The 23,458-nt window shown below is 40.8% G+C and overlaps 1 protein-coding gene across 7 annotated transcripts in view; it reads right to left on the bottom strand.

Moving 5' to 3' along the window:
• Positions 1-2,889, bottom strand: part of ITGB6 (integrin subunit beta 6) — an 85,623-nt gene extending 82,734 nt beyond the window's left edge. For 3 of the 7 annotated variants that reach the window (XM_008059354.1, XM_008059356.1, XM_008059350.1), the window contains exons 1-2: positions 2,579-2,889; positions 1,769-1,848 (exon numbers count right to left, since the gene is read on the bottom strand). In XM_008059354.1, the coding sequence (XP_008057545.1) occupies positions 1,769-1,848; positions 2,579-2,593 (95 nt within the window). In that variant the 5' untranslated portion in view covers positions 2,594-2,889. The remainder of the gene's footprint in view (positions 1-1,768; positions 1,849-2,578) is intronic. The other 4 variants (XM_008059355.1, XM_008059357.1, XM_008059353.1 and 1 more) reach the window with 2 other exon arrangements.
• Between the last annotated feature and the right edge of the window lie 20,569 nt (positions 2,890-23,458).

A 23,458-nucleotide genomic window follows, 5' to 3' on the forward strand; every position in this document is an offset into this window, starting at 1 on the left:
CCCGGGGTGGGGGCACACACCTCACCAACAAGGGTATCTGCATAATGAATATTTGTATATCTAACCCTGAATTGTACTCCATGTATTTAAAATTAAAAAAATTTTAAAAGAAGAAATTGAAGCCACTTTTGCTGTTTTCACCAACTAGGAAAGCAGATTTCTTCTGAAACTAACTGTGAAATGTTATTTGTTATCTATCAGTCAGGCCTGTGCATATCTGAGGCTCTAGGCAAACTCTATAACTTCCCATGATGTAACCAAGGCAAACAGTAGCTAGACAAAGCTTCAGAATCCTTCTCAATACAGTGTCATCACTGTCACCAGTAGTCATGGCTTTTGCCAAAAGATCAGAGGTAATGGAAACCACATAATCTATTTTCTATTTGCCCTAAGCAGAAGCCTAATTTACTTTTTTGTTTCAACTGCCTCAACTAGTATTCTGATATACCTACTTCTACTATTAGAGTGACCTGCCAGAAGAATTTGGCATTAAAATTTGACAACAGTTTGGCTACCAAGTATTACTCACAAGTAAAGCTATCAATTAGCAACTTAGGAATTTCTCTTCAGTAAATGCTAAAAAAATGTATTTTAAAAAAATTCTAGACTGATTTGTTGTTTTATACCTCTGGCAAGAAACAAATACTGTCTTCTTTAGGAGGTCAATGTCCAAAAACCATGTGGCTCCTTGTATATTCCAATCCTGCTTTGACACATGAACTCAGGAGAGCATAATTCTCTTGGAACTTTTGTTTGTGGCCTGGTCAGTCAAGGCAGTATTGGGGGAGTAAGCTGTGTTTGTACATTCTTGCCTGTGAGGTTACCCTCCACAAATATACATTCAACTTAGAATGTGGATTTTAACCGTTACAGCCCAGTTCTGACTCAGGCGTCTGGGGTTGTTTCCCTTTGAGCATGCCACTCAGATCTTGCTGAACTTGGCATTTGCACGGTTTGATTTATGTTTAGATTCTTTCTATGAGATCCAGTGGGTAGAGACTTGTTTTAAAATTCAGAAAGCGAATGCATCTCTTTCTTACCATGAATCATCTACAGATCCCTCTACAGTGTCACAGGACAGTCAGTGAGTGACTTAGGATGGCTGGTTATATATTCCTCTATCATATTCATACTATTTTCACCACATAAGGAATGCTTGTTTGGAGCTTTGTCATTAATGGGGTACAGAGCCACTGAGCTCATGAAAATGTAATTTGTAAAAGAATCAAATAACATCTGAACAATAATGTCCACCCCAAACTTAGAACACTTCTCTTAGAAACTAGCAGTAATACAGAATGGATCCTGATTTCCAGATAGAATACAACTACATTATTGATGTCAAATGTATATATTTAACCTTAGAAAACATCATCTCCGTGATCTCTGATTATCCACAGAGCCTCAATATTTTAATCCATTAGAGCCTTAATATTTAATCAGTTAGAAATACAGAAATGGCTTTAAGATAGGAGGAAGGACTAGGTTAGAGAAAAGATCCCGTGTTAGGTATTTTTTCCAGAATAACTTGATATCCACTTCTTCTACATATTGTTTTTGAAAATCATCACAAAAAAATTCTTTAAAAAATGAAAATCATCACATGAATGCCACTCTGATCCACTAATGTTCACCTTCTCCTTTTCTGATTTGTTTTATTCATATAACTCCACAAGAAGCAGGGCCCTATCAGAATGATCACTGAGGAAATTCACATAAGTGTAAGTGCAGATGGTTTTTAAAAACATATTGAGGTCATTTGTTTTACCTCTTGAGCACACCAGGCACACTGAGGTCCAATGAGCAAGCAGTCTCCACAGCTTTCTGCACCTCCCACAGCACAGCCACCTAGGTGTAGACCCAGCAAGATGCGGGAATTAAGTACATTTTCAGTCATTTCAGTTATGAGATTTATGGTTCTTAATTGAACAAAACAATATCAAAGTTTATTTTAGTATTCCTAGATCAGTGCTCAAAATGTCAGCAATTCACATAAAAGTGCATCTTTTATATCTATCTCACTGAAAATATGTCTTATAAAGTCAAAAATTAGCATTCTCTTTTTTCCTTAAAATGTGAAGACATCTAAATGTTCACAACCACAAGATCATCCAATTTGTTTTTCTTAGTTAATATGTACCACTTTAATTTTTAAAAATTATTTGTACTCATTTAAAAATGCTTCTCTCTTAAATGGGGTGTTTCTGTTTTTGAAATAAATCCTTTTTCCCTTCCAAGGTTATTACTCTCAAGTGGAGGGCTTTGTTGTAGAATAGAATAGAAAAGTTTCTAATGTGGTTGTTACAGTGGCATTAAGAAGTCCTGTTGTGAAGCAACGATGTTTAATTCTCCTTATTAAAATGCCTGTGCAACCTTTGTATTTATTTACCTTAAGCCTAGAGCATTCACTGTGGGAAGAGCCCCGTGTTTGCCTGTAATTTGTTAAAGTGTTCGCTCGGTGACAAAAGAGCAATCGAACAGATCAAATAAAAAATGACTTCAGATCTAGTTTCTGAATCAAATGACAGGTTTGTCAAGCATACCATGCAAGCAATACATTGGATAACGTAGGTCTTACCTTGTACGTGACCATTCCTTCCTAGAAATAGAAAGAAAAGGCAAAGCAGTTCAATCCCCATTCGTTTCCGTTCTCGCTGTGCAGACAGATTAAAAAATGAATTACCTTCAACGTTACAAGACCAAAGCTGAATGTCGTTAAAGTCTTTCTTTCTTGAAGTGTAAAATTTTAAGTGCTACTTACACTGCTTTGAAAAGAAACGTGAGATGTAAATTAAAAAGTTTTCATTAAGACTGAAATGAAAACAGAGGCTACCTGGACAGGTAAAGAAGAAAAGCTGTGTTTAAAAGCAACTTCAACATGATTTACTTCCTTGTTCTCCTTATAAGGAAGGCAGGTGTACAATCACCAAGAAGGTGGGGAAATTCATTCAGTAGAGATTTACGTGTAAATTCTATTAGTCTCTCTGCATCCTAGAGAAAGTTAACATCTTTAGTGAAATACTGATCAATGAAATGTCAAAAGAACCATTTAAATATGGTTGTTTCTAAAATGATTATAATTTAATGTAATCAGTAAAGAAATTAACTAAAACAGAAATACATAAGCTATATATGAGGAAGGTTAAAAAATGAGCTAAACAAAAATACCTGAGATTTTTGTATTTCATTGTTAAATCATTTGCAGAGAATTGAAATGAACTCTGAAAAATAAAAAATAATTATTTTACAGTTAAATTAGAAGGTAGGCTAGGGAAAGTAAAACATTGTGTTTCCTTATTTTTCAAATTGGATGAAAAATATATTTCCATAAGTATAAAATTCTTTTTTATAGCGTGCCATTGGAAATAAACATAATAAATAAAAGACAAAGAAGATCAAAATAAGATAGTCTCAAATAAAAGATATTTATTTGATGAATGAGTGACAATTCAAAAATATAAATGATCTATGGCTAAATTCATGAGGTTGCTTGTATTAACCACCCTCCCTCCAATGTATTCTTCGGGAGGGTGTTTGGGGATTTGTAGAAATGGTGAACAGATAAGAATCAAATACTCACTTCATCACTCTCTAAACTCTCTGACCTTGGAGAGGCTCCTTTGTGGCTGGGCTTATGTCCCAGGAGATTATCTTTCAAAAGAGCATTTCTAGGTAAGCGCTGAAACCTGTAAAGAGAGGGGAACTAATTATAGACTTCTTAGGCTCTTCTTAGAAGCCTGTGTTCAAAGTTGAACTCCATCTTACCCAAGAACCTGGAAGAACATGGCAAGAATCCTGAAGTGAGAATCCAGAATTATTGAGGAGTTAGAAGATATGCCTTTTGAGAGAAAAATACAGTTATATGAAATTAGTTGATTTAACTTGAAGAAGAAAGATTGAGGCATAAATTATTCATGTCTCTGTTTTTGCCACCAGTTTTTGAATCCAGCAATTATTAGCTGCCATTCGTTCATTCATCCATTCATTCAGCAAGTACTTATTGAGCATCTGCTTTGTGCCAAATATTATTTTTGAAGCAGAGGTTATGTCAGTGAACACATCCAAGCACTTGACTCACACAGCATATATTCTAGGCTGGAGGGCAATGCATGTAGATTCCCAACGTCGGGCAATAGTGAGGGCTATGAATCATAATCAAGCTGAGTAAAAGGAAAGAGGGACAGTAAGGGTGTGTCATTTCATTTAGGATGGTCATAGAGGGATTCCTTGATCAACTGATACCTGAGAGAACTCTAGATGACTTGGGCAACACTGCAAAGTGCAAAGGCCCCAGGAGAATCCTGTGCCAGGCATTTTCAAGGGCAAGTGGAATATAAAGGAGAGAGGGGGTGGTCAGGTTTGGGAGCAGAGGTCAGATCATATGTGGTCTTGACCTTGAATTTTACTCTAAACTTGTTAGAGTGCCATTGGAAAGATTGAAGGTAAAGAAATGATATTATTTAATTTACATTTTAGAAGAACCACTCTGGTTGCTTGGGAAGTTAGAATGTGTGGAGCAAAACCGGAAGGTGAATGGGACAAGATAGGAATACATGACTGCTGTCAAGAACAGAGACAGTGGTGACTGGGACTAGGATGTTGGTAAATGTAAGAAGGGAGATGTGGTCAGATTCAGCATATATTTTGAAAACAGACTATGCTTATGGATTGATGTGGATATGGAAAAAAGAGGTTTTTTGGTCTGGCACAACTTAGTGAATGATACTCTTTACTGAGAGGGTTTATATTAAGGAAGGATCAGCTTTCATGCAGAGGATGAGAATCAAGGACGTGATAAGTTTGAGATGTCTAGAAGATAACCAAGGAAAGATGTCACATAGGCAGTTTGAGATCTAAGTCCAGAAATAGCAGCAAAGTCAAGGTGTAAACTGTAAATTAGGGATTATCAGCATGGATTTGAAGATATGAGGTACAATTTCTCAACCAACTTATCTCTGACAAAGCCTCCAACAACAACCACTGGGGAGAGGAGAACCTATTCAGTAAATGGTACTGGGAAAACTGGTTGGCCACATGCAGAAGATTGAAACAGGACCCCTACCTATCACCACACACAAAATCAACTCTAAATGGATCAAAGACCTAATGTAAAAATTCAAACTAGAAGTATCTTAGAAGATGCAGGAGGCACCCTTATGGAAATTGGAACTGGTAACCAATTCCTGATCAAAACCCTAAGTGCCCATACCATAAGAAATAAGATAGACAAGTGGAACCTCATCAAACTGATGAGCTTCTGCAAAGACAAAGAAACCATCAAGATAGCAGGGAAACAGCCCACAGGATAGGAAAAAATATTTGCCAACTATATATGACAAAGGCCTAACATCTAGGATCTACAGGAAACTCAAATGCGCCGAAAGGAAAAAGAAAAACAGCTCCAATAAAAAGTGGGCAAAAGACATGAATAGACACTTCTCAAAAGAAGATATACGTGCAGCCAACAGATACTTGAAAAAGTGCTGAGCCTCACTTATCATCAGAGAAATGCAAATCAAAACCACATTGAGATATCACCTAACCCCAGTTAGAATGGCTATCATTATCAAAACAAACAACAACAGATGCTGGAGAGGATGAGGAGAAAAAGGAATGCTTCTACACTGCTGGTGGGAATGCAAACTAGTACAACCTCTTTGGAAGACAGTGTGATGATTTCTGAAAGAACTAGAAAGTGACCTTCCGTATGACACTATAATCCCCCTATTGGGAATATACCTGGAAGAACTCAAATCACTCTACAAAAAAGATACCTGCACACGTATGTTTGTTGCAGCTCTATTCACAATAGCAGAAACATGGAACCAACCATGCTGCCCATCAAAGCTGGACTGGATTTTAAAAACGTGGTACATATACACAATGGAATATTATGTGGCCATAAAGAAGGACAAACATATAGGCTTCGCAGCAACCTGAATGGATTTAGAGTCTATCATACTTGGTCATCTACCACAAAAACAAAGAACAGAGTACCATATGTCCTCACTCATAAGTGGACCTTGAACAATTATCATAATACTATAAGAAAGGGATTGGCAGTTGAGGGAAACTGCCAGGGGAGGGATGGGCATACCTCATCAACAAGGGTATCTGCATAATGAACATCTGTATACATAACCCTAAATTTTACCCTCCATCTTTAAAATTTTTAAAAAATTAAATAACTAAAGATATGAGGCTGATGACATTCAAAGGTATAAGGCTGAATGAGATTCCCCAAGGAAAGGAATGTACACAGGGAAGATCTCCAAGGACCGAGCCCGGGGGCTTGCTGGTATCTAGAGATCAAGAGGAGAAGGACTCAGTAAAGGAAGCAACTATCTAAAGAACACTCTATCTTGCTAAACAGAAACCTACATTTGTTGGAAGACAATTATCCAAGTGTCTCTCACATTTCTGCACATCTGGCAAGCAGAGGCACTGGTTGCCTTTTTCCTAGACTGTCTTTACAAAGATGTTTATAAAGTGAGCAGTCTTTGAAAATAGAGTTAGAGTCCCTCTTTAGGGGAGAGAGAAAATTGCTTACAGCTTTGGAAAATAGAGACAGTGTCAATCTCCTAAACAAAGAGCAGGCATGCTTACTGCCCATTATAAAAGGTTCAAGTTCCCTAAACTCAGGGTTCCTCTCTTATAACACAGCGCACTACAAATGCAAGTGTCACCTCTCCCTTTTCGGTCATTCTATGGGAACTGGAATGGGAGAACTGGTAAAAGAATGTGCTGACACTCTGGCCACTGCTATCACTGTGATTTAAAAAGTTTTAAAATCTCTAACCTAGGCATCTCATGTCTCTGTCAGTATTCGTGAGCCTGTGACAAGCTAACTTGTTAGCTTACAAGTAAGGGAAAAGCTCAGGCCCTTCACAGTTCTTGTCAATCTCCTACTCAAAACTCACTTCTGTCTAGAGACTGAACATACAACTGTCAAACCTTACGTTGGAAGAAAAAGTCTTGCATCCCATAAAACTTCCCTAAGTACTTTGGTATGACAAGTGCTGCCCCGAGCTCCAGAGAATTTCCCAGGTCTGAAGTTGTCTGTCTACCCACAAATCTCCTTAGAAGCCACTGTCAGGCACTTTGGATGAGCCGGGATCAGGAATGTCAGCAGAGCTCGAACTGCTCACTCCCTTGAAACTTCTCCAGAATTCTAACTGCCACCGAAAACCTCTTCTTCCTGAAAACACAGTTAGACTATCTCTTCTGGCCTGCTTTGCAGTTAAGACTGGTTCTTGCCAATGGAATGTGAGTAGTGGTGCATACCTCTTCCAGACCATCTTCGTGCCCTTCTGCCAACTGGATTCAGGCAGCATCTAGGTCCTAGGACAACTCCAAAAACACAATTGGATCATGTGTTTACATTGACTACTTTGCTAGTCTATGTAAAGACTTCCACCCCAGTCCCTAAAGTCATAATCTCACTGATTTATTCTCTGTCCACAGGGGCAGCCCTACCAATGCTCATTCCCTCTGCTTCTTCCAAGCCTTTGCACAAGCCATTTGTGCAGCCTGCAGGCCTTTGTCCCCCCCTCAGGCCTCTCACTTGGCTAATCAGCTCAGCATCCAGGTCTCAGTGCAGACATTAATGTCTGCAGGAACAATTTTTTGGTCTCTCAAGGCCTCTCTTCTTGTGGACATTCTTTTTGCTCTGCTTGTAATTGTCTAAATACTTGTCCACTAGCCTGTGAGTTCCTTTAAAGTGTTTACTCATTCAGCACATTTTTATTCAAGTATTCCTATGTATCAGGCAGGGACTGCGTCTTCATCATTTTTCTGTTTCCAGCAAGCTACACAATGCCTGGCACTTTGTATATATTCACAGAGAAGACATGAATTTTATGTCTCCATTATCTACTATTTTGCCTGTCGCAGGGCGGATACCTGATGTATATTGAATAAATAGATGTGTAAATGGACAAATGGTTAGGAAGATACACAGTGCAATCAGGAGAGGGGAAAGTGTCCCCTGCTTGGGTTGTGATGAAAACTGAGAAAAGGCTTAAAATGTAGAGTAGAGAAAATGCTTTAAAAGAGACAGAATCATTGGGAAAGCTAGGAAGAGCCAGGCCTCTGAGATATCCAACTTGGAAGGGCATTTGGAAGACATGTAAGAGAAAATATAAAGTAGAATTATTTTACAAGAAAATAACCTCCACTCTGTTTTTACCTGGACACAGCTCTAAACAGTTTTTGTCAAGTTGCAGGGCTCTGGAGAGGTATAGTCTTGCTGCCTGAAGATGTGATGACTTTCCTCGAAAGTACCCACCCACATCACTTCAAAAGGAGGCAAGCCTGGTTGTCCTGCAAGCAGCCAATCCGTGAACTGCCAGCATCCTAGAAAGTACTCCAGACGAAAACTGTCTCCTTAGCCAAGCCAAGCAGATCCCTCACCTCTGCTTCTGCACTTGTAACTTTTGAAATGAGAAATACAGATGGAAGATAAAAAGTTTGGTAATGGGAAGTGAAGCTGACAGGATGTACAGAGAGAGAGAAGGTATCTGGTTGGAGGCAACAAGATGCTTCAGGAGTGACCCAACATTAGGAGGAATTGGCATCTACATGGAGGCAGAAGTCCAAGACAGAAGAAAGCTATAATGAACTGAAGATGAGGTGATGAGTTGGAGTATTAATAGTAAAGTCAGTAGAGAAGTTCCCCAAGCTGAGGAACTGAAAGATGCTAGAATCAGAGGGAAGGAACATAGCTCAGGCCTAGAGCTGTGTGGATCCCAGACGTCCTTCCAGGTTGAATCTCTCAGAGACCTGGCCCTTCCTAGCTTGCCCCAGGATTCTGTCTCTTTTAAAGTAATGCATATTCTTGCAACAAATTCCCATTACTCGTGGGTGGTTTAAAGAATGTCTATATTCCTAAAAAAGAATCAAAAGATTCTGTCATACCATCCACATTTTCAGACAAGATGGTCAGGCTCATAGGATAGAATCCTACCATCCAAATTGCTCAGAGCCCACAGGGAAGATCTCAGTCGAAGGGCAGGGGGAGTGGACAGAGCAGCACAGAGCTCAGGAAAACAGCACCTCTGCACTCTGCCCCTAAGTTGGCCCTTACTTTGGAGACTTAGAGACGGGCTGTCTTCACATGTGCCCTGACTTCAGGAAGCCGGTAAACCCTTCTGACTCACTGTATTTAGCTTGGGCCTCTCCTGGACACAGCCATTCACCCACATCAAAGAATGATAGTCTAGGACCCAGCTGGGCCTGCCCTCAGGGCACCTCAAAACACTCCTGGGAGAGGAAACACTGAGTAAACTTGGCTGAAACCCAGTCGGAACCCTGAGGACTTAGTAATGACCTTCAGCTCTTGGGCGGGCCTTGCTCTGCTGTTTTATTTCAAGTTTCAGTGACAAGTCTTCTACCTCCAGGTGTCTTTCTGTGAAAACGCTTCATTGTAAGTAGCTAAAAGAAGACAGGGTAAATGGACGCTTTGTCTCTGGGTCTCACTCTGAGGTAACTCTGTGTGTGACGTGTTGCACAGCGTGTTGCTTGCAGAATTGTGTCTCATGTGATGTGTGTAACACAAGCAGCAAGGAACCTGGAAGCAGATACATTTCACATTTCAAGACCTTCAGAAAAATTATTTTAAAGAAGGATGTGTAGTATTTTTCTGTCAGCTTTGTGCATGATGCTCATGATGTGCTAAATGCTAGATAAATTTTTTGTGGTCTGTCTAGGGCGCAGGGAACAGTCAGAAGGGCGTCTCCCGAGATGGCGCTAAACACTACATAGAACCAAACAAAGACTACAAAGGCCCTAAACTCCAGCTTTTCCTGCGCGCGCGAAACTTAAGCCTATGTGCAAATATTATCTCCCTATAGAAATACTACCTCTTAGCCCCCTCCAATAAGACCCTAACACGGCACTGGCCAGCCCTTGCCAGGCCCCGGCACAGCACTGGCCACCCCCTCTCAAACCGATAAATACAGACCTCTCTCACAGGCTCACTCTCACTCTCCCTCCCCTACCCGGCGGTTACAGACCCTCTTCCTTCTTTCTGTAGCCGCCGCTTTAATAAATCTCTTGGCCTTAAAAGGTGTTGAGTCTCGCTGCGTGCCACCGTCTTTCAGTCTGGACCTTCCATCCTAGGGTGGAGTTTCTTTTTTTGTGTATTTTGGTAAAATATGCATAATATACAATTTATCATTTTAGCCATTTTTAAGTGTATAATTCAGTGGCATTAAGTGCATTTACACATTTGTGCAACCCTCACCATCATCCATCTCCAGAACTTTTTTATCATCTCAAAATGAAACTATAACTGCCCATTTCCCCCTCCCCCAACCTTCAGCAATCACCAGTTTCTGTCTCTGAACCTGCCCACTGTAGAGGCCTCATAGGAATGGAATCATATATTTGTCCTTTTGTGACTGGCTTATTTCACTTAGCATAATATCCTCTAGGTTCATCCTTGTTGTACGTGTTAGAACTTCCTTTATAAGGCTGAATAATATTCCTTTGTATGGATAGCCCATGTTTTGCTTAACCAATCATCTGTCAATGGACATTTATGTTGTTTCTACCTTTTGGCTCTTATGAATAATTCTGCTGTGAACATTGGTGTATAAATATCTGTTTGGGATTGGAACTGCCAGGTCCTCCTGTCTGTCTGTGGAGATAGCATTTATCTCTCAGCACTTTAGTTTATAGACTGTGAAAGAGTGTTCATATCCACCGTTCAGGATTATGGTGAATTTATTTAAGTTATACCATTTGAGGATGAATCCAGATTTGGGGTACCATCTTTAAGAAAAAGAAGGCAAAATTGGAAATAAATCAGGTGTGAAAGTGCATATTTATTTCAAATGAGGGAGGAAAAAAAAAACCCATGACAAATTTCTGGAGCCTTGAAGATTTCAGTCCCTTTTTCCTTGACATCACCTGAGGCAATTTACCAGAAGCACTTACCTAGAAATGCCTCCTGATGGTAATCTGGCTTCCCATACCACCTGGAGGCACCTGCATCTCCCAGCCACTCCCGGGCACGTGTGCAAGCTGGGGGCCTGGGCTGAGACTTCCTCTGTTTCATGTAAACCCTCCTCTGACTTCATTCAGGATTCATGTTTATCATAGCTAGCTTTATTGAGCACTCACCAAGTGCCTGGCATTGTTAAACATTGTATTAGAATTGGCTTATTTCATTCTCACAAAACCCCTGTAAAATTGGGACCATTTTACTTTCATCTACCAGGTAAGGAAACTGAGGCACGGAAAACCTGCTTAAGCTTCCCAGGATCACACTGCTGCTCCAAAAACAGAGCTGTTAAAGATAGGCCACCGCCCTCCACTCAGAGTTCAGAATCAATGGGCAAGCTGCTTCCTGGTAGATAAGAGATGTTCATAGAATCATAAAAAATATGTCAGTCAGAAATGAAATTATACAAAGAACTTGAAAAGTATCTGCTCATCTTTAGACTCTCATTCCACCTCCAGCTCTGTATCTCATGATCTCCTTTTTGGTTTATTTGTTGTTCATTCTGTGGATCATTTGCTACCAAATTTGAGCCAAAGATGTGGTCCTGGATCATATCATCCTTTTCTATTCCTTCTCTGATTTGAGTCCAGTACAAAAGACTTTGAAACAGAACATGTTGCCTGCCCTTCAGGGCAAGCTGAGCCCTCTGGTCGGAAGCCAGACCTGGCATTGAGTCCAGGAGTGGGTGGCCATGGGCATTTCCTGTGGCCGGGAGATGACTCAGGATGAACTCACAGGCACCCTCAGCACTTCACAGTTACCACCCTTGCCCCACTCCACCCCACCCCACCCCATGCTGGAGCTCAGTGGTCACACTACCACTCACAGGGAGACGGCCTGTGTGTTAGGCTTGCTTGGGAAGCCTGCTCACTCAGGGGCCAGTAGTTACTTGGAAGTCTGGAAGAACTGAGCTTTTGCTTTCAGTTTGTGGAATAAATCCAAAGACGAGCTTTTCCAGAAAACACCAGCAAATATGAATTTATTCTGACTTGATTCTGAGAACTAGACTCTTTCTGCCCCTTTTCCTATCTAAGAGGCAGATGGTATCACAGGCAAGACGTCCATGTGAACAAGCATTGGTTGCCAAGTGGTTCACTCATTCACTGCTTGCAGAATTGCTAAGCCTTCCTTTTTCTCTTCATTTTAATAGAGAATTCAAGCACTCTAACCAAGGATTAAGATTCCTTGGTTTTGCCCAATTATTTTTTTCTGATAAGTACCATCACTTATTTCTGGGGCTACCTCGGGCAGTGGCATTACTAGTAAAAATGGATTCTGGCTGGGAGTGGTGGCTCATGCCTGTAATCCCAGCACTTTGAGAGGCAGAGGTAAGAGGATTATCTGAGTTCAGGGGTTTGAGACCAGCCTGAGCAAGACTGGCAAGACCTCATCTCTACAATAAATAAAAAAATTAACTGGGTGTGGTGGTACACACCTGTAGTTCCAGCCACTTGGAAGATTGAGGCAGAAGGATTGCCTGAGCCTGGCAGGTCGAGGCTACAGTGGCTGTGAGTGTGCCACTGCACCCAACCTGAGCTGACCCCCCCAAAAAAACAAAACTCTTACTAAAAAAAAAAAATGGATTCTGATTCATTTATTCATTTACTTATTCAGCAACTATCTGTTGAGATCCCACTATGTGCCAGGCACTGTTCAAGGAACACAGTGTTGGGTAAAATTGACAAGGTCTTTGCCTTATGGAGTTTATATTCCAATGCAGAATGGGATGGGACAGACAGACAATAATCACACACACAAACAAAGACATCAAGTAGTGCTAAATGCTGAGAAAAATAAAAGATGGTAAGAGGGCAGAGGATGGCCAAGGTGGTGTGGTCAGAGAAGCCTCTCTTCTAAGGTGGCGTTTTGGCAGAGTCTAGGGAATGAAGGAGAGAGTATCATGGCTGTCTGGAGGAAGAGCAGTTTGGACTCTGGGAAGAGCAAGTACAAGGCCCTGAGGCAGGAGTGTTTGGGGACAAGTAGATGGCATGTGAGGCTGGAGCGGAGTGAATGGGTGAGCCCAAGGAGGTAATAGAGATGGGATAGAGAAGCGAGGGACAGAGGGCAGTTCATGAGGGAGGGCCTGATGGGTGATGGCCAGGGCTCTGGATTTGTAATTGGGGTGAGAAGAGATGCTTTTGTGGACTTCTGGTTGGACAGGTTGTAGCTTATGTTTTGAAAGGATCACTCTGAGAAGGGGCAAGGATGAAAGCTAGGAGGCCTTATTGGAGGCGATTTCTGCAGTTGAAGCTGGAAATGATGATGGTTTGAACTACAGAGAGATCAAGGGAGACAGTTAGAAATGATTGGATTCTGGATACACTTCCAAGACGGACAAGATTTACCAATGGATTGTTTGTAGGGTAAGAGAGAAATCAAGGGATCAAGGATGACTCCAAAAGTTATTGAGGCCTCTAACCTATCACCCCACCAGGTTTCTTCAGCAATAGAGAGACATGATATATCTGCCCATCACCAGAATCATCATGAGCTCTAATCTGCTCTAATAACCCCAGAACCACAAAGAAAAATAACTGCAAAACACACTCTGGCAGAACCTGAAAGGTCCAAACTCTACAGGCAAGTGCTCTATGCTGAGCCTATTTCTATGTTGTGTTAACACTCCTTCAGTGCAACGGAAATGTGATTAGCTGGCATCTTCTGTCCTGGAATTCCCCATGACTTTGCATTTAGGGAGTAAAAAATAAACCCTGGAAAATCCCCATGGTCCTACAGTCCTCTCTAGCTGCACTGGTTAACTAGTTGGGATCAGTTTCAGTAGCAAAAGAGTCTCCCCAACAGATTATATACAGATGAGATGGGCATATTTTACTTAAAAAACAAAAACTTTGCAAAGTAGAAGGACTTGAAACTTCTTTTGACCTTAAAGATGCAATTTATGCAACCGTAACAATAGAGAAGTGTGTTATTCTCTAAAAAGCTGGGAGAAATGGTGGCCAATGATTACATTTGAGGAGCATTCTTGAGAAGGTCCATGGAGGATTTATTACTTTCAACTGCCATTTTATGGACTTTCTGATTGCTTCTGATGCCCACTCGGTGAATCCTGTCAGTAAATTTACACAAAATCAAACAGAGGAAAGGATCGAGCATGATGTGAACACCCTGATCGTTAAAAAGGCTAAACAATAACTTATTCTAACAAGGTAATCAAAATGTCATTAACCTGGTGATGTCTCAAGAATTAGAAGAAGAGAAAGAAGAAAAGCCTTTAAAAGCAAATTCAGCTATCATCTAATTAGAGATGGTATGTTGGATTTTTACGCCACAACAGAAGTAATGAATCTATATATTATGGGCATAACTACTTTCAGACAAAAAGTGGCTTCAGGGGCCTGTCAGATGTGAGACTTATTTGCAGAAATATGAAAACCACCTGCCTGTCCAGCAATCTCTGTTGCCTCATAGCTACCTGGGTGGAGCCTTGCTTGCTGATAATCCCAGCCCCCTCTTCCCCAGCGCTCCCTAGTGGTTGAGAGTGTAACAGGCTGTTCAACTCAGGCATAATGCAGCTAAAGGCTCAGCAGTAGTTTCAACACTTCGATATTAGAAAGTGAACCATTTTCTTTACACCAAGGAGGTCGAAGTTGTAAAGTTTCAGTCCAAACACATACAATGCAAGCTTTTCGGTGTCTGTTGCAGATATTTGGGAGAGTTTTTTCAGGGGAGGGCAAACATTCCTTACACGTTGACGAAATTAATCATTCTTGGACATTAATAGAGTAGTGCTTGGGCCTGGCTCGGTGAGAGGATTGCCTGAGCCCAAGGGTTCGAGACCAGCCTGGGTAACATGGCGAGACCTCATCCCTACAGTGAATCAATAGGTTAAAAAATTAGCCAGGCATGGTGGCACGTGCCTGGAATTCCAGCTACTTGGAAGGCTGAGGCAGAAGGATCACCTGAGTCCAGCAGGTCAAGGCTGCGGTAGCCATGATCATGCCACTGTACTCTATCTTGGGTGACAGAGTGAGGCTCCAACTCAAGAAAAGAAAAGAGTAGTGTTCAATAGTATGGAAAATGCAGTTGTCAGCCTGGTGTCAGTTCAAACCTTGGTGGATTATTGGTAATTTGTTGCATGATATTAATTGGTCTTGATATGGTGTAGGACCTAAACTTTAGGCAATCAAAAATGAGGTGGACAGGAGTTCAATGTTACCTCAACTGACAGCATGATTTACCTTTATGTATGTTGCTAGAAGAGAAGCATCGCTTCCAAACTGTGATCTGAAGAGAGCTGTTAATCCTCACCTTGATAATGAAATATTCCTATAGCTTATTTAATATAGACTATTAAATTGCCCCTTCAGAAATTCACCATGCACACTAACCTATTAAACAGTTTAAGAGGCCTACAGGGAAGAAAATTGCTTAATTTTGTTTAACAATTAAACAAAAAATGTTTTTCTAGGAAAAGCCTTTTTTCTTCATGTACTTATCGGCTTTCCAGGATCTGTTTTCACCTATTATAGCTTCAGAAGTGCCAGAGGAGATCTGAAAGCTTTATGAAACTTTACCTAGCCTACTACTGAGAAGACCTAGAATCAAATTTAAATGTTGTCCCATGATAATACTGTAACCAGATTTCTTAAGAAAACACAGGCGGGAATGCAGTGCTTATTGCTGCCTTTGAATGCATTCTCCAACTCAAAGATCTTTCAGGAAGAGTTTTCCAGGAGAAAATTATCTCAGGGAAATCCAGAGAGGTCAGTCCATTTTCGTGATAGTTCAGATAAAGCACTTGTGTTAGTGAAGGTCAAATCTCTAGACTCAGATCTATCCCTTGACCTTGACAACTTAAAACGCCCAGATACTACAGTTTTAGTGTAGAATGACCTAGGCTGTTTTCCTTTGTGAAATGGATTTCAAGCACAGCTATGTATTGTTTTCCTTTGATATATCTTCTGGGCAGGGGATCCCAACTGCTGCTTGAGTCTGCCCTTGGTCTATTTACTTTTGGTACAACAGCCCATCCTCAAGCTCTCATCTGCCTGTCCGTCCATCTATGCATCTTACTTGCAGAAGGTCTCTTGAGAAATGTCTGTTCATGTCCTTTGCCCACTCACAAGCAGCCAACAAACATGAAAAAGGGCTCAACATCATTAATCATCAGAGAAATACAAATTAAAACCACAGTGAGATATCACCTCACACCAATTGGAATAACCATTATTAGAAAGTCAAAGAACAAAAGATGTTGGCATAGTTGCGGAGAAAAGAGTATGCTCATCCACTGTCGGTGGGATTGTAAACTAGTTCAATCTCTGTGGAAAACAGTATGAAGATTTCTCAGAGAACTAAAAATTGAATTACCATTTGACTAAGTAATACCACTACTAGGGGAAAAGGAAAAGAAATCAATATATAAAAAAATACCTAGGCCAGGCATGGTGGCTCAGTCTGTAATCTCAGCCCTTTGGGAGATCGAGGCGAGTGGATTGCCTGAGCCCATGGGTTCAAGACCCACCCGGGCAACTTGGTGAGACCTCGTCTCTACAATAAATCAAAAATTAGCCGGATGTGGTAGCGCATGCCTGTCATTCTGGCTACTTGGAAGGCTGAGATAGAAGGATCGCTGGAGCCCAGCAGATCGAGGTTGCAATGGCAGGGAGTGTGCCACTGTACTCCAGTCTGGGTGACAGAGTGAAACTCCAACTCAAAAAATAGTGCTGCTTGTTCACTGCATCACTATTCACAATAGCAAAATTATGGAACCAACCTAAGTGTCCATCAACGATTGACTGGATTAAAAAAAATGTGGTGTATATACACCATGGAATACTACACAGCCATAAAAAGAATGAAATCATGTCCTTTGTAGCAACATGGATGGAGCTGGAGATCATCATCCTAAGTGAACTGACTCAGAAACAGAAAACCAAACACCACATATTCTCACCCATATGTGGGAGCTAAACGGTCACAAAGATGGAAATAACAGAAACTGGGGACGCCAGTAATGGGGAAGGTAGGGAGAAGGGTTAGGGTTCAGAGACTACCAATGGGGCACAATGTTTACTCTCTAAGGAAACATTGAGACCACCTGAGACCCAATCCCTACAACTACACAATATGTCCATGTAACGAATATGCCTGTGTGCCCCTGAATCTAAAATTTAAAAAAATGCAGCATTCACTTCCTGGGGTAAGAAGCATCACTTCAGGTGACAAAGTGTGCAGCACGTTTTTTTCCCATTTTGTTTTCTTGGTTGCTTTCTTATGATGCAGGTGTCAGACAAGGTGGGGATAATCAACTTGAATCTGGATATCTTTCTTGAAACTGTCATTGTGGTGAAAAAAACTGCACTTCTTACAATGGCCAGATTTATTAAAAAATGTGATTCTTTTACTGTCATGGGAATCAAAGTGAATATATAGGAAATGGGCTGAGCGCGGTGGCTCACACCTATAATCCCAGCAATTTGGGAGGCGGAGGTAGGAGAATTGCTTGAGCCCAGGAGTTTGAGACCAGCTTGAATAATATAGAAAAGCCTCATCTCTAAAATAAAATAATTAAAAAAAAAATTAACCAGGCGTGATGGCATGTGCCTGTAGTCCCAACTACTTGGCATGCTGAAATGGAAAGCTGAGTCTACCATGAGCTGATACTGTCGTCATCACGCTACTACACACCTGCTTGGGTGATAGAGTGAATACTCTGACCTCCCCTCCAAAAACAAAGGAATATACAGGAAAGGGTCATTTGTCTACTTTGTAGGAAAATTACAGTAAAGAAAGAGTCATTACAACGCATTCCTCTTGGTTTTCTAAGATGTAGGTGTTTTTAAGAATTGAGTACAGTAGCAGATAAGAAAACAGTGTGAAGACATGTTTTGAAGGCATATTTGCATATCTTTTTTCACATTTCTCAGATAAATAAGTTAGATTTGTATTTGAACTGCACACAAGCAGAGTAATAGGATAGTAGTCAGAAATCACAGTTTGAGAAGATCTAAAAACCAAGAAACAAACACTGAGGCTTGAAACAGTATTTAGTTATTGTTGGTTTTACTTAGCTTTAAAATGAGACAAAATTACAGTTACAATAACATTTTCAGACACCTTTACTCTAAAAATAGAGTGTCATCTCACTTTTAAAAATTGAGCCTGTTTCATCCAACATTGGAAATATGAATTTCCTGGCCCTAATAATAGCCCCAAACCAATTATAACTAACAATGACTCATAATGTGCCAGGCACTGTTCTTTTTTTCTTTTTTCTTTTGTTTTAAGAGTTGTGAGGTACGTGTGTGAATTTGCTACGTAAGTAAATTGTGTGCAGTTGCAATTCAGGCTTCTAGCAAGCCCTCTCTCCCCCTAGTAGTGGACATGGTACCCAGTGGATGGTTGTCTGCCCTTTATCCTTCCTCTCCCCACCCTGACACTGTTCTAAATATTTATCACACTGTGAGGTGAGGTCCTGATATTTTCCCATTTTAAACAATACTACTTAATTCAATACTTCAATTTAACCAGCACAGTGACACACCTGTAAACCCAGCACTTTGATTGGCAGAGGCAGAAGGATCAGTTGAGCTCAGGAGTTGGAGACCAGCCTGGGCAACATAGCGAGACCTTGTCTCTACAAAAAAATCAAAACAATTAGCCAGGCGTGGTGGCACACGCCTGTAATTCCAGTAACTCAGGAGGCTGAGGTGGAAGGATCTCCTGAGCCCAGGAGTTCAAAGCGGCAGTGAGCTGTAGTCATGTTACTGCACTCCAACCTGGGTGATAGAGTGAGACTCCAACCCAAAAATATGTATATATTTTATGAAATATATATGGAATATATATTTTATTATATATAGTATATATTTTAGGATATTTTTAGGTTGATACAGAGTTCCTATATACCCCACACCTGGTCTTCCCTATTATTATTACTATTATTATTATTCTTTTTTGAGTCAGAGTCTCACTCTATCGCCCAGGCTGGAGTGCAGTGACGCTCACGGCCACCGCAGCCTCGACCTGCAGGGCCTAGGAGATCCTTCCACCTCAGTCTTCCAAGTAGCTGGAACTACAGGTATGTGCTCCAACCTGGCTAATTTTTTTTTTAATTGTAGAGACGAGGTCTCACCAAGTTGCCCAGGCTGGTCTCGATCCCCTGGGGTCAGGCAATCCGCTCGCCTCCACCTCCCAAAGTGCTGGGATTACAGGCTGAGCCACCGTGCCTGGCCTCCCTTATTATTAATGTTTTACATTAGTATGGTACATTTGTTACGATTAATTAAACAAATATTGGTAGTTATTATTATCTAAAATTTACACTTTTTCTGTTCAAGGATCTCATGTAGGATACCACATTGTATTTGTTGTCATGTCTGTTAAGGCTTCTCTTGAATTCTTTCATTTTACAGAAGAAAAAGAAAATAACACGGAGAGAGGTCACATAACTTGCCATAGTCTCAGGTCTCATAGTAACTACGTGAAAAAGTTGGCCTCAAATCTAAGCAGTTGGACTGTGAGCAAGTGGTTAACCTTTGTACTGAATTATTGTTGCCTGAATCGTGTTATTTAATGTGAATCGCTTAAGTTATCTGTTCCGGTAGCAGAGTAGCAAAGTGGTGTGCACAACTGACCCAGGAGGCTCCATGGGTAGTCAGGGATGAGCCAGTATCACATGGGCAGTTTTCAATACTAGGATGATAACTCCCTGAATCTCAGAGCCTTGAGGAGATAGATCCTCAGGTAAACGAGGTGGCTTAAAACAATAGAAACTGATTCTCTCATCCACAGTTCAGGAGGCCAGAAGTCTTACAGCAAGGTGTCGGCAGGGCTGGTTCTTTCTGGAGGCTCAAAGGGAGAACAGGTTCTATGCCTCTCCCCTCACTCTGGGGGTTGCCACCTCTCCTCGGCATTCCTTCACTTGTAGATGCATCACTTTGATGCCTTGTCTTCACGTGACCTTCTTCTCCGGTATCTTCCTTCTGTATCTGTGTGTTCGCTTCTTCTTATAAGGAAACTTGTCATTGAAATGAGGGCCCATCCAAAAAAATCCAGGATGAACTCATCTCAAGATCCTTAACTTAATTACATCTGTAAAGACCCTTTTCAAATCAGATTCCATTCACAGGTTCTGAGAAGGTAAACATAACTTTTGGATTCAGCCACCATTCAACCCACTATAAGGGTTAGAAATGCACATGGGGCTGTTGTGAGGATTAAATGAGATACAATTACATATGATACCTGCAAGGCAGGCATGCTTTAAAATGGTTTTAAAAAACCATTTTAATTATTACTCTCTTGTACAATGAGTTCTCCTGATACAAAAGTGTTATCTTGGGTAAATGTCCAAGATGAAATAAATGCATTTTTCAGCATCCAGTTTGTATGACTATTATTAATTTTAATCATTGCTTTATATTACGATCTTTGTAGTTTCTAAGTTTTCAACAGTTCTGCCAGGAACTTCACAAGACTGTGTGAATTCAGCCTTTCTTCTTCCTTTTCTTGGTAGCTAAGGTGGAGTGGGGTGGGGGTGGGTGAGGGCCCTCAGTCCACACTTTCAGCTAATGACACTCGGTCAGAAACAGAAAACTTACAGGTAATCTCTTCATCAAGCCAAGTTCCTATGAATGAATTTCCTGTCTGTTGTCCATGTTGATAGACTTGCCACAGAAGAAACAGCTGGGAAGCCTCAGCTGTTTCTGTACCCTTTTGTTACCCTCTGTGGTCACTGAATGTGGCACTCCCCTTTCCTGCTTAAGATCTTTATCGAAGGGACAGAATTCCATCTTGGTGCAGAGCACCAACCCCCACCCCTCCCCATGATGCATTGCTGCATCCTGCGGTCACTCCTGGCAGTCACAGGACTCTGGACTGGCTTCAGTGAATTCTTTCTGCATTTGTCATAGAGTCTTACAACATTAGGGCAAGAAGTGCCCTTAGAGAACCAAATCCAAACCTACTCCATTGTCTCTTTCCATTCTTTCCTTCACATAGTTGCTGAGTAGATGCACTTAGCATCTTCTCTAGTAAGGCATGGTGCTAGGTTAGTAAGTACTAGTAAGGAATGGTTACACTGGCCAGCAAGTTCCATGGCCTGGCTTCTCAGAGCCAACAGTGGGTCACTCCACACTGCCTAAGTAGGTGTGGGTCACTCCACACTGCCTAAGTAGGTGAGAGTCTCCAGTGAGCATTGATAGCTTATCTGTTACCTAGAAATGATCCTTTAATATACTTGTTTTCAATTTGAGGTCTATCTACTGACAGAACTTGGGAAGTCTTTGATCTTGGAAGGGAAAAATAAATTGCATCTTCATTTACACTAAGGTCAGACTGAAATTAAACATTTTCTTCCATTACACATGTAAGCAACAAACCACTGTAACATTGGCAGTACCAGGAGCTCTCAGGAAGAGAAATCACACTTTTTTTTTTTTATCACTTTATAGCTGCTGCAAATGTCTCAAAATGCTGTCAACACTTAGCACTGTATCAAAATCATAGGATTCATTAGATCTGCCATGGCCTGTTTATTTAAAGTGTTAATAAAGAGATACATGTGTTACTATCACATAAATTTGTTTTTCAGTATTGATAACTGTGTTTCCACCTAATTGACTTTCATTCTAATTGTATGCATTTTATTTTAGGAATTTTAAAACTTTCTTTTCCTGAAAAGAGGTCTCTAGCCTGCATTAAACTACCAAAGAGGCCCATGCAACACACAAAAAGTTCAGAACCCCTGGGTAAGGAAAGAACACTAGAGACCCTATTTCTGGACTTACCAAGCCCACTGAAATCTTCTTCACCCTCTTATCACTGAAATAAAATTGCAACATATGGTATACAGGTGTAGGTCACATAATTGTTCCTGGATCACCAACTACATGTGAAAATTGGAAAGTAAAACAAACATAACCTGGATTTCCAGAGTAGTAGATAGTATATAGTAGTATTGAGTCAACTTTTGACTTCCTTTGATGTTGGTTATACTGACACTTCCAGATCTTTCTGAACCTCAAAGTAAAAAGACACCCTGAGTTTTGAGAGGCTACAGGGATGAGTTCCAATAATGATTCAAAGGTTGAATATTAAAACCTCTTAAAGAAAAGTGTAATGAAGTTTATGTGTATAATGAGTGCACTGATTTACGTGCATGTCATAAATTTAACCTTTGTTCACCCTTTTTTTTTAAACCTTTGTTGTGGGTATACCACCACTGAGTTACCTGTGGTGATTCACATTTGAATTTCCAAATGCCAGTTGATGAATTGACATTAAATTTAAACTATTGTATATATAGCTTTGTCCTTGTGGCCCACACTTATGTATGAGGAGTAATGCCATCTTTGTTAACCAAAGTTCAGGTAATAAATTGAGTCATTTGTTTAATTAAATAAATCTGGCTCGTTTTATTTTTTTTTCCCAAGTGATTGGATAGAAAAAAATGAAGGTGTCAATATTGTTTATGAGAGGAGATGTCATGAACTTGGAAATCATTAGGTTGAAAGCAACACAGTTAGCCTCTTGTGGATGCTCACTAAGCTGTGGCTTCACTTATGAAAGAAAAGAGCAAAATTAAAAAAAAAACAAATATTAGAAGCACACCACTGAAGACCATGTAATGGTTGGGATGGGACTGGGGGTATAATGTTTTTTAACTCCCTGGGAATAGACTCGTTGTTCCCCCTTCTCATGCCTCCTTATAGCAGAACTTGTATACCCTTAACTTACACGTGTCTTTCAGGAAAACAGACTGACCGCTTTTGGACAAACAGTTTTAAATATTTATATTTCACTGTGTTCAACATGCACCTCCAATGACAGTAATAATTTTTTTTTTTTTTTTTTTTTTAAGTTGGAGTCTCACCCTGTCTCCCAGACTGGAGTGCAGTGGCCCCTCCCGGCCACCGCAGCCTCGACCTGCTGGGCTCCGGTGATCCTTCTGCCTCAGCCTTCCAAGTAGCCGGAATTACAGGCATGCGCTACCATGCCCAGTGGATTTTTTTTTTTTATTTATTGTATTGATGAGGTCTCGCTGCCCAGGCGGGTCTCAAACCCACGGGCTCAGGCAATCCACTCACCTCAGCCTCCCAAAGGCGCGGGATTACAGGCTGAGCCACCGAGCCCGGCTGACAGTAATAATTCTTATACTGATAATATGACTTCCATCATCCACAAAACCTGCCCAGTCCCACGCCGTGTCTCAGTTCACGAGTAAAGTGGCCTTTCATCCACTTTAAGTTGCCTTTAAGTGGTCTGTCATCTCCCAGTCTTTTTTGCTCCACTCACAAATTACACAATTGACTAACACACGATTTTTACAGATCAACCATCTTTGGTGATTTCCCATAACCTACAGAACAAAATCCAGATACCCTAACCCGACTTTCAAAGCTTTCTGTAATTTGGCCCCAATCTATTGTGACATTTTGTGTGACTCACCTGTGAAAACTGTGACTCCTGTCAAACATATTTTTCCCC

The sequence above is a fragment of the Carlito syrichta genome, unplaced genomic scaffold (assembly GCF_000164805.1).
Source record: "Carlito syrichta isolate Samal-C Ts95f unplaced genomic scaffold, Tarsius_syrichta-2.0.1 Scaffold304002, whole genome shotgun sequence".
Classification (NCBI taxonomy): domain Eukaryota; kingdom Metazoa; phylum Chordata; class Mammalia; order Primates; family Tarsiidae; genus Carlito; species Carlito syrichta.